Below are 12,036 nucleotides of genomic sequence, written 5' to 3' on the forward strand. Positions count from 1 at the left end.
CTCAACAACTTACTGGATGGGTTGCCATGAAATTTTGTACAGACATACATGATCTCCAGAGGATGAAGCGAACTGACTTTGGTGTTCCCTTTTCTTTTCCTCTATTTTTTGTTTTTTAGTGAGATATCATGAGCAGAATTGGATGGATTGCCGCACAGTTTGGTGCAGACATCATTGTCCCTACTGGATAAATCCTAATGACTTTGGTGATTCCCTGAGTTTTCCTGTAGCGCCACAGCAGGTCAGATTTTTCACTCACCAAGTGAAACATCTCAGCATCCAGTCATTCATGGTTCCCAGACGATGAATTCTCCTGACAATGGTGGTCATCTGACTTTTTCCTTTAGTGCTATTATGAGGCTGTTTATTTATGCTCCTCTAAGGATAAACTGTATTAGCGGTGGTGATTTCTTGACCTAACTACAGCGCCATTGTCAAGTCAAAATTTGAATTTGCTAAACTGATGACATGTCCATCAGCCTGAACTGTACACCTTGTTCAGTGCCAATGCTAGCATGACAACATGCTAAGCTAATATAGTGAACACTGAACATAATTCCAGCTGAGCATCAGCATGTTAGTATGTCACTGTGAGCATGTTACCCTGCTATCATTAGCACGTAGCTCACTTTACTGCTGTGCCTAACTACAGCCTCACAGAGCTGCGAGCATGGCTGTAATATTACACCGGTAGAAGTTGGTGTACGTTCACGTTTCAGAGAGGAAGAATATCATGGCAGAATTGTGAGAGTGTGGTAAATGAATAATCAGCCTGTGTTCATGACCATTCTTCATTTTTGACAATAAAAGTGATTTAAAATAAATCCTTCAACATCCTGATTGTCATTCAGGGGCTGAGAGCAGCTATTTCTTCAAAATCTCCAAACCCACCACCAGACCACCACACTGCCCCCTCTGCTGAAACAGTGGTGGTCTTGGGTTTCTGCTAAGTTGACTCGGTGTCAGTCAAGCTGCTAGAAAAACATCAGCGGCTGCAGAGCGGCTGGCCACAGAGGAAAGCATTGCGTGCAGGATTCAGAGAGGTTCAAGTGTCTAAATGGGGGATTCTGTGCTCTGTGGCTCCTTCAGGGATGGCAGTGTCTTGTCAGACAATAATATCTGGAAGAGTGTTAGGATTGACTCTGTGCCAGTGTCAGGAGGGCAGCTTCCATCTGCACCGTAATGACCAACCATCACTCAGATATTCGGGCGGTGGTACAGAAGCAGCACATTCTCAGGAGTCCCAGCGGAGAAGTGGAATTGCTCTTGTTTTCCACCACCGCGGCTATTTTTTCAGCTAACGACTGAAATATGAGTTGGTGTGGCAATATTTGCTGTGTTACTTGAGGCCATGGCAAAACAGGGGCATGGAATATGCTCTGTCAGCCTCAACATACCAAGAATACAGAAGCTGGCAGCCTGTGACAGTGCTGCTGTTTAAAAAGACAAGCCTGGACTACTTTTACCACTGCATACTTTTCCATTGTTTTGCAAATAACCTGCCATAAGTATCAGTTACTGATGTGGATAATAAACTGTGCAGCTTCTCTCCATCACATGCATGAGACTGTGCATTTTAAGGATTTAGATGAAAACTCCATGTCCAGAGCTTGAATGACAAATGCAAGTATTTCTGGATGAAATCCCTCGTCTATATTTTAAAACTCGAGGGGGTCAGAGTCAGGCCATGCTGCATCATCCAGAGAGAGGGCTGTAAAATACACCTGCATTGTTAACTGTGAGTGAAGATTTTCCACTGCCTTTTAACGGACTCAAACCTAAGAAATCTGTCACAGTATAACTGTTGGTGGAAAAAAAAGCTTCCTGAACTAGAGCATGCTTAAATTGTATATTTGCACTTTGGGTAAACAATGGGCTTTGCGGATATAACTGTTGTTATCTGTTAAAATGCAGCCACACCTGCCTGTTTCAGTTGAAAGATGTTGACCAGATGTTTAGTGCAATAAGATGAGGTCAAGAAAAGGGTCGGCTGGGTTGAACTGACCCCCTATAAATTTTTAACAGAGACGCAAGTAGCAATCAGGCTGCATCTGTGTGCAAGATGGGGTGATGTGGCATTAGCACAGGTGTTTGTTTTAGTCTCACTGTTGTCTTTACACTGTTTGTTTTCATATTGGAGAATAAGGTCACTTATTCCTATTGACATTTAGATGTTTATTATCAGTTTTCATGCCAGTAGTGTTTGTAGTTGGTCAGAGTAATATATATAATTATAGTAATATAGTAGTAATATAGTAATTATAGTTTTCTTTTCTCAGTTATTTCCCAGGTGTACAGTCTCTCAAGTCAGTCTCAAAACAATAGCCATGTGCCTATGTTAATATATATATATATATATATATATATATATATATATATATATATATATATATATATATATATATATATATATGTATATGTGTGTGTGTGTGTGTGTGTGTGTGTGTATGTGTGTGTATACACACACACACACACACACACACACACATATATACATATATATGTATATATATGTGTGTGTGTATATATATATATATATATACATCAATTCCCTTGCTGTTCATACTAGACATTAAAAATGGTTCTTCCCAAAGTGCTCTTGATGTAAGTGATGGGAAACAAAATCCAAGATCCTCATTTTGTGCAAAAATGTATAATCCAATCCAGGGTGACAGAAACAGTGACTTTTCTACTAAAAACACTGTAACTTTCGAGGATATACCCTCCTGTTCACTTGACTTATATTATAGGTGCTGCTGAATTTTAATGGAGGCTGCACCGGGGGCTCCTGGCTATTGTTCTAGCTGTGAACCTGTCCTTTAAGTACTAGTGGAAGTGGCCCCTGGCATCAGTGGTCCTGGCAGGGGTCTCGCTGCCTGTTGGTATTAAAGTGCGCTCGCCCGTGATGACGTCACTGTCGGCGCCCCGCTGACTTCAAAGGGGATGCCTCGTCTCGTGACGTCAGAAGGTGCGGTGCGGTGCGGTGCGGTGCGGTGAGCGGAGAGGAGCAGAGGATGAGGAGGAGGTGAGCCGAAGACACGCAGGGCGGACAAGTGCTTATCTGTGAGTCCGGTCTTTGTTTTGTTTTGTTTGCAGCACTTCAGCCTTTTCCCCGGGAACCGACGCTCACAAGGCGGGCTCCAGCCGGAGAGAGTTACCGCGTCTCATCCTCACACGGGCTGTGCGCCTGGATGTGTCGGAGCCTCATGAGATAGTCAGGTGGTGGAAAGAAGCTCCAGCAGCAGTTCAGTGCTTTATAGCACTTCTTGAGGCGTCAGCTCACTGTTCGAGTCGGTGTTGGAGTTAGACTGACATGAGATGAACATGAGGATTGTTGCGTCATTGAAAAATGTAGGGGCTGAATACTTAAAGGGAAGAGGCAGGGAGAGAGGCACTGCAGGAATGAGATAAGAGGTTAAAAGTACATGTCGGTCCGCTCTGAAGACGATGTGAGAAAAGTTTCTACAATACATATAATCGATCTACTGCGGCTAATAATGCATCGTAATTCATAGGTTTTGGTGGTAGAACGGTTATTTTTAATCGACTTAAAAGGATTGAAATATATTTAAAAAGTAGCTTATAGCTACATTTACTCTCCAGACTCTGATATTTGAGGAGAAAACCATAAACTCATCCATAAACTTTTTTTTTCATTGTAAAATGTGTATTAGCTAATTTCATAATCAATAGTAAGTCTCCTCCGAGCTGTAAGCGGGGTGAGTGTGACTGATGTATCAGAGGCAGACATCGTTCATCATAATTTGGGGAAGGGTCCAGCTTCTTCATTTTCACTTAAGTCTTCATTTTTAATTCGCCGTGAGAAATAGTTTCGAGGTGGAATAAAAAACGTGACGCTTCCTGTGATTTCACAGGCTGTCTGGTATTTATGACAGTTTTGAGAAGAGGGGGCTAAAAGGGACTGTGTTGTCTTTTTTTTTTTTTTTTTTTTTTTTTTGCAGAGGACAGCGTGATGCTCAGTCTACTGCGCCCCCTACTGGCCGTCTGCCTGCTGCAGCTGCCCGGCGGTCAGGGCTGGTTCCCCGGGTACAACAACGGCTTTCACTACCAGGACATCAGCAACGGCAATGGCAACGGAGAGAGTAGGTCCCTCTGTGAGTGTGTGTGTGTGTGTGTGTGTGTGTGTGTGTGTGTGTGTGTGTGTGTGTGAGTGAGTGAGTGTGTGTGCATTTGAAAGGGAGGGCTGTGAAGGTTTTGCGTGTGTTTGCTGCACATGTGAGTCACAGATCAGCTACATGCATCATTTGTGTACATGATAGCACAGCTGGCTGGAAGTCGGCTGGAAGTCACCTGGATGTGGACGGAAGTCAACTATGATTCATGGATTCCAGGCAGTCAACAGGTTTATAAACAGAAACTCTGCCAGTGATTGATGTGGGTGTCTGTTTCCGCAGGCACAGTCCTCTGTGTGTGTGTGTGTGTGTGTGTGTGTGTGTGTGTGTATGTATTTTATGTTTATGTTGCCCTAAACATAAAATATCACTCTCTCCAAACAAGGACTTTGTCTTTTAGACTTTGTAGATGAACAGTTACCTTAGGGATATTTATTTTTACTAAACCTATATAAGGTCATTAATGTAAATAGTTTGGGAGAAGTTGACCTTTGAGGACCTTCACGCTGTTTGATGGTCGAACTATTTAAAGTGAATTAAATCTATAGTAAATGAATAGTTTATGATTGAACAGACTTTTCTTGGCGTAGTCTGGTGTGACATGTCAGGACAGTTTTCATTCTACATGCAGATTCTACATGGGTTTTAAATCTGTACTGAGTCCACACTAAAAAACTGACAAAACTCATTGGACTCAAACACCAGCATGCAGATTTAATTCACTTTTGAGTCACAGTGGGCTGTTAGTGGACAGTGTTGTCCCACAGTTCAGTCAAATGAATAAATCATACCTGGCAAGAGTAAAACATGGAGAAAAACATAATCAAATATTTAAGTCCATCAACAGATAAGGATTTCTTGCACAGCATCACCAGAGTGTCCTCCGAGGTGCAGACAATAACAGGACTCAACAAAAACAAAGGCTGATCATTGCACACTGACAGGTTTATAAGCTGCATGATAATTGCAACTGTGCAAACAATGGGTCTCATCAGAGGCTTCATCAGGTTTGTTTTGAATAAACATTAACACTTCCAAAAGTTTCTGATGCCCACCTGTGATTGTCTTTTGTTGTTTCCTGTTGCTACGAAACAGTAACAGTGTGGTAACTTTAATATACTGATGAATGTATTCAGGCATTTCACAGGCCAAACTGTACAAACTCAACGATCTCATCACTGTAAATGTGTCCGATTTTTTACTTCATGATCTACACATTATTTCCTGAGAAACTGATGAGAGTGTTGAAAAATGTAATAACAAACAAACAAACAAACAAACAAACAAACAAACAAACAAACAAACAGATAAACAAACAAACAGATAAACAAAAGGCTAAATTCTTTACAATAATTATACAGACTAAATAAAGCATAAAATAAATATAAATAATAGAAAAAAAGAGAGACTAAAGATAAACCAATTGCTATAATGTGTACTTAATATACACTGTACATTGGTGATTATATAATATACTATAATAATATAACATGGAAATAATTAAGTTACAACTGCTATTTCCTTGCTATCAGAATTAAATGTTTCTGCTATAAAAAGATACATTTTGAGACATATTAATCCATGAAATAAATGTTATACCTGTATAAACCAATCACATCCCATGTAAATACTCCATTACTGACCACTTTAGTACTGTCCTTCACACATAGCACGGACTAAAGGCACAGACTAGAGAGATTCTTAGCTTTAGCTTTAGTCAACATTGTAATTAATCCCATCGATGGTAAGTATAGAGACCAAAGTTAGGATTCACCAACTAAAACATGTTGTTTTTCCGGTGCGTTTTGCCTTTTCTAGTTTACTTCAACGGGGTTCGTCTCCATGTGGAGTCCCCGCAGCCTTCGGTGTCGGCCAGCAGGGGGAGCAGTGTCACCCTTCCCTGTCACTACCACTACGAGCCTGAGCTCACCACACCACGCAGGGCCCGCGTCAAGTGGTCCTGGTTGCCTGCCAACACCATCACTGCACCTGCATCCCCGGAAGCCTTCCCCAAGGAAACTGAGGTTATGGTTGCCATGGGCAACCGTCACCGCAGCTACGGCAGCTTCCGAGGCCGTGTGCGCCTGAGACGCTCAGCACCAGGCGACTTGTCTCTAGTGATCAATGAGCTGCAGCTCAATGACACAGGAAGGTATCGCTGTGAGGTGATTGACGGCCTGGAGGACGAGAGTGTGACCGTGGAGCTGGAGCTGCGAGGTGAGAAATAAGTGTGTGTGTGTGTGTGTGTGTGTGTTTGTGTGTGTGTACTTGTACTTGTACTTGTACTTGTACTTGCTACATAGTAAGGACCAAAAAAAGTATTTTACTAACAGAGTGGGGACATTTTGGGAAAGTGAGGACATTTTGGCCGGTCCTCACTTTTTGAGACACCTTAAAATCACATGTTGAGGGTTAAGACTTGGTTTTAGAGTTATGGTTAGAATTAGGTTTAGGTTAAGGTCAGGGTCAGGGTCAGGGTTAGGCACTCAGTTGTGATGGTTAAGGTTAGGGTAAGGGGCTAGGGAATGCATTATGTCAATGAGTGTCCTCACAAAGATAGAAGTACAAGTACGTGTGTGAGTGTGTGTGTGTGTGTGTGTGTGTGTGTGTGTGTGTGTGTGTTAGTGAGAGAGAGGGGGGGGGGGGGGAGGGAGGGGTAACGTCGACTGATGAGGCTGAAGTGGATGATTCGGGTATTGAGGGCGAAATTTAAATGTGAAATTACTGTCATCAAACCGGTGGTAAGTCAGAGTGAAGCAGTCAGAGGTGTCCACTGAAAAGTCTTGTGTTGCTGCTTCAGTAGCTGGCATCATTTTCATCCTTGGCTGGCTCAAGATGGGATGAAACAGGATGAAACAGCCTTAAAAACAACCTTTAAAATGAAACTATTTTAAAGGTGCCTCATTAACAAAGTTTCTGTTACATCAAGCATACTCAGCAAAACAAAATGTGTGGATCCCTGTAGCCAAACACATTTCTTTCTCCTAAAAAATGTTTATTTTGAAACCTGCATTGTTTACACCTGTTTCCTTGCCAGCAGTCTTCCTCCCTGCCTTTGCAGGTGCATTGCTGCATTTCTGTGTGCATTACCACCAAGTGTTGGATGGTAGGAGTGTGTATCGTGTTGTCAGTGTTATACATATATGTTACATATGCATCCTTGTGTTCACGCATGAAAACAAACAAGTGAGAAACTCCCCAATAGACAGACTTTAGAAAACTCTTCTCAACATTGTTGAATCCACAGTAGATCAAACTGGGCAGAAAACTGGGTTGACACCATAACAGGAAATAGAGCACACCTGGTGTTTCTATGACTGGTGTGTGGCCATAAATGCTACATGGCTGAACATTCACTTAGTGTTGATTTTCCTTTAAAGCTGCATTAAGCAATATGATTTATTTCAATACTGAGTCAAATGACTACATGCAATGTGAGAATTAGGATCCTCATGAACATAAAAGCAAACTCTGCAGCTCCTCTCAGTGTTTTTTTTTAAGCTTGTATTGTTTTTACTGTGTTGTTCAGTCTCACCACATCAGCTGCATTTCCAGCATCAACAGGCAAAAAAACTCAGTGATAAGCCCACTGCATGTTTCCTGCCCAGGCTCAGCACTGAATGGATAGATGTAGTTAGTGACTAGGTGGTGAACGTAGCGCGGCATTTATCAGCTGAAGATTTTTTTTTTCTTCCCGGGGTTGGAAGAGGACTTAAAACAGAGCTAAAACAAAAATGAATATTGTACTTTCATTCACCAAAACATAACTTAACTCCAGACAAATAATAATGTCTAAATAAGCAGATGTTTTATCATCTCACAAGGTGGTGAAATGTCAATGATGTGCTACTAACTTTTAACTTTTCTTTATATTAATTTACTGCAGAAGTGACACACAGTGATATTTTTTTACCATTCAGCATGTGAACAGAATTTCCTCCTGTCTGGGACTCAAGACGCAACATCAAATATATTTCATGTGGGACTGAGTTGGATTATGTGACTATATACAAACTGTCATAAAACACTTCTCCTCCATGTACAGGTGTGGTGTTCCCCTACTACTCGCAGAAAGGACGCTACCAGTATAACTTCTTTGGGGCCCAACAAGCCTGCCAGGATCAGGACGCCACTCTGGCTACATTTGAGCAGCTCTTTGCAGCCTGGGAGGAGGGGCTTGACTGGTGTAACGCTGGCTGGCTGGCTGATGGCACGGTGCAGTATCCAATCACAGTCCCACGTGACGGCTGTGGGGGCGTGGACTTAGCTCCTGGTTTGCGTAGCTACGGGCAACGACATCGCCTTCTCCACAGCTATGATGCTTTCTGCTTCTCCGCCTCAGTCAAGGGTCAGTATGAGTATGTGTGAACATTTTAAACCCGATAACTGATGCATGACAGTGTCTTCATTCATGATCTCTCCTACCTTAGGGACTGTGTACTTCTTAAAGCACCCGACCAAGCTCAACTTCACTGAGGCGGTCCAGGCTTGTGCCAGCGATGGAAGTCAAATAGCTAAAGTAGGCCAGCTGTACGCCGCCTGGAGGCAGACGGGGTTGGACCGCTGTGACGCTGGCTGGTTGGCTGATGGGAGTGTGCGTTATCCTATCACAAAGGCCCGGGCTAACTGTGGCCCGGCTGAACCAGGGGTGCGTAGTTTTGGGTTCCCCCCTCTGTACCTAAAGTTTGGTGTCTACTGTTATCGGTAGATGCTCTGACTCAACCCGACACAAAAACAAACCCTTCTAACAGTGCACTGGTCCAAAGCTCTGCTCGGGAGGTTAGCATTAGCTGTAGCCTGGATGCAAATTAGCAGTTAGCCAGTTTGTTCATTTCTGAGCTATTTTTTGATTAATCCATCTCCACCTCTGTAAGACTATAACTCATGTGTCAGTATTGAATTTTACTACTACTCAACAACTGTTTTTGCACTATATGGCCAGAGGTATGTGGACACTGCAAAATGACACTGATATGTAATTGCTAAACCCCGTTTTGTACAAAGGAGCATTGTCATGTTGAAACAGGACTTTTCCCAAACTGTTGCCATATACAACATACACAAGTGTCTAAAATATCTATTTTTGTTTTTAGCAATAAGGTCACCTCTAATTCAATCCAAGGGGTCTAATCCTGACTATGAAAATAGGTCCACATAAAAAGTACATATATGTTTAGGCCAACCAGGAAGTTAGCATCACCCTGGTTCCCTCACTAAAAAGTCAATGGGATTTTTCTATTGGCTTTGGGGTTATTGAAAATAAGATCTGTGACAAACAAAAGTTTACGTTATTTACAAATTTGGTTCAGCAGGATAATCTTCGCTAGTGAATATCACTTTTATGATTTTTGAAGCCTACATACAATTGGCAGAGGTAAAAAGCTAATGTTAGACTATAAATGAACTTCCAACTAGTTTGATTTAGCTCCTACATCTTTTACAAAAGCCTGTCCTCTTACAAAGTTATTAATAGTTTGCAAGAGCACGAGTATAAACACAAGGCAGTAAAGGTGGACTGATGAGTCAGTAGCCACTTGTTAGTAACCGGCCTTTTTAAGACACATAAAAGGTTAAAAATATCACAACTGATGTATTTTATGTTGTTGAATAAAACATGGAAATGTCTTGAGCTTGTGTTAACCACAGACCTTATTTCAGACATCTAACCAAAAACCCAAAGTCTTTGGGACAAGGGAACTGAAGGGGCAACAATGCTAACTTATTACTGGGTTTTAGGACTCAATTCCTGCTGCGGTCTATTGGCCATATAGTGTTTAACATTGCAGCCTCAACAACAGCCTGCAGAAACATCTTCCTGTGATTTCTTCAGTTATTTTGGCTGCAAATTCCACCCACAGATCAAATCAAGTTAATTTAGCTGTAATTTTTACAACTGTTTTGAAAATGGGCTTTGACTTAATGATTCAGAGATGATTGAAAAAAAACAACTTCATATTCAGAATAATTCACTGCTCTCCAACCAAACCTCAGTCCTTCACCCACCCTGTATTTGTTCAGTTCACATTGACTTTTCCAGCAGTGTCCTCCAGAACATTGAAGTCAAACAGGAACAAATGTTTAAACATTCAATCTTGGGAGCTTCAAACTACAACCACAGACTTTTGGGTTAAGTGCCTTGCTAAAGGGCACCTTGATGGTTGAGGGAGTGGAGAGTGTTTCTCTTATTTTCATGTCAGATCTTTCTCGTCGGTCCATGAGTGCACACTCACTAAGTGTAGTTTACTTCCACCACAGACTCCTTCTGTCTTCCAACACTGTGAAATATACTGTTGAGTCTTTGTTTGTCTCCTGAAATGTTTGTGTATCCCACTTTATAAAGTATACTGCATCTCTTTTTCATTTTTCTAAGGGTGATTAAGAGTAGTACTGTGTGATGGAGAAGCAGAAGTTATGAGTGATTCTCTGTATTCTTGTAATATTTAAACTACCTTGTTTACATCCATTGTGGAAGAAAAAGCAGTGTTTCATTACAGACATGTACCTTTTTTTTCTTTATATACTGTATGTCCACGCATTTGTACTATTTTCTACAAATGAATAAAAACACTGTAAAGATGTTTTTATATGAGATACAGTCATTTGAAGATATTAGCCCAGAGGAAAGGAAATTTCAAAAATAAAATCTCTTCTTTGTCTAGCCTGTTTCTCCTAGACAATATATACGCTTTTGACCATTTTTCATCTTTTTTTAATATTAACTCCTACAAATCTTTTTTCTCTCACTGCTCTGATCTTTACAAGTCTGAAATAATCAGCTCTGAAGACGACAGTGAGATCCTAAAGAAAACTTGATCGGCTTATAAATGAGCCTGCATGATAATGAAGGCCTGTAAGCATAGAATGAGACCTTCTGCTTTTCTTGTGTTTCTCCTGTTATTCTCAACCTGGACAGGATTAACTTCTCACATTCTGATCTCTTCTTTTGCTCCTCATTTCTCCCAAAGGTGGGTTTTAGGAGAAACAAGTCAGAAATCAGTAATCTCCAAATATGAGCTTATTTAATTCTGTGAGACAAAGAAAAGACCTCCCTCCAGGAGGTGATTAAAAAAAATCAGGCAACTTCCAGAAAATGTCTGTGTCTGTATTTGTTTTGAGTAGCTTTGCAGAATATTTTAGGGTGAGAACATGCAACTGTTAGAAATCTGTTAGTTGGCAGATTAGGACGTGTGTAGGATCAGATTGCAGGGTCAGCGCTGATGTCACACACGTGATCTGACTCATTAATTGCCACTGATTGGCCCACTCACAGGTGTAGGTAAATCTAAACAAGATTAAACCTGCAGCCATGCTAGTGCCCCTGTGAGGTTGCTAGCGTGCAACACTGCAGAGACATTAGCTGCCTGGGTGAGTATATTATAAACCATATTATTAATCATATATAATATCTGAGGGCGGCGGTGCAGTGGTTTGCACTGTCACCTCACAACACAGAGGTTCTCAGTTTGAAGCTGCGGCTGGCTGGGACCTTACTGTGTGGAGTTTGTATGTTCTCTCTGTGTGGTTCTCTCCAGGTTCTGTAGCTTCCTCCCACAGTCCAAGGACGTGCAGGTTAGCTTAATTGGTGACTCTAAATTGCTCGGAGGTGTGAATGTGGGTGTGAATGGTTGTTTGTCTCTATGTTAGCCATGGGATAGACTGGCATCCCATCCAGGTTGTACCCCACCCTCGCCCAGTGTCAGCTAGGATTAGCTCCAGCCCCTCCCCCCCGTGACCCTATAAGGATAAGCAGTATAGATAATATAATATCTGAAATGTGACAAGTACACACTTTATTTTATGAGGGTTCACAACTCAAAAAGTTTAGGAAGGGCTGGTTTGATTTTTAAATCTTTAATTGGCTATAATTTACAAGCTTTTATGTTTTTATGCAAAATCTTAATCT

At 41.5% G+C, this 12,036-nt stretch overlaps 1 protein-coding gene across 2 annotated transcripts; it reads left to right on the forward strand.

Moving 5' to 3' along the window:
* The first annotated feature begins 2,900 nt into the window (after positions 1 to 2,900).
* Positions 2,901 to 10,791, forward strand: hapln3 (hyaluronan and proteoglycan link protein 3). Of its 2 annotated transcripts, none has more exons than XM_071492180.1 (6): positions 2,901 to 3,025; positions 3,963 to 4,103; positions 5,952 to 6,350; positions 8,179 to 8,481; positions 8,564 to 9,257; positions 9,992 to 10,791. In XM_071492180.1, the coding sequence occupies exons 2-5, from the start codon at positions 3,974 to 3,976 to the stop codon at positions 8,839 to 8,841; spliced, it is 1,110 nt and encodes a 369-aa protein (XP_071348281.1). In that variant the 5' UTR covers positions 2,901 to 3,025; positions 3,963 to 3,973; the 3' UTR covers positions 8,842 to 9,257; positions 9,992 to 10,791. The 2 variants fall into 2 exon arrangements, with proteins under 2 accessions (XP_071348281.1, XP_071348274.1); XM_071492173.1 differs by having other exon boundaries at positions 2,968 to 3,063; positions 9,992 to 10,711.
* Positions 10,792 to 12,036: the final 1,245 nt, after the last annotated feature.

The sequence above is a fragment of the Trachinotus anak genome, unplaced genomic scaffold (assembly GCF_046630095.1).
Source record: "Trachinotus anak isolate AG129_WGS33_773 ecotype Australia unplaced genomic scaffold, CSIRO_AGI_Tana_v1 ptg000002l, whole genome shotgun sequence".
NCBI classification, from domain to species: Eukaryota; Metazoa; Chordata; class Actinopteri; order Carangiformes; family Carangidae; genus Trachinotus; species Trachinotus anak.

Bases quoted from the DNA above. Each gene is read 5' to 3' on its own strand.
- hapln3 (XM_071492180.1), top strand. From the start codon at position 3,974: ATGCTCAGTCTACTGCGCCCCCTACTGGCCGTCTGCCTGCTGCAGCTG. The intron at 6,351-8,178 runs GTGAGAAATAAG...CTCCATGTACAG, and splicing joins CGTGGAGCTGGAGCTGCGAG to GTGTGGTGTTCCCCTACTAC. The intron at 8,482-8,563 runs GTCAGTATGAGT...CTCCTACCTTAG, and splicing joins CTTCTCCGCCTCAGTCAAGG to GGACTGTGTACTTCTTAAAG.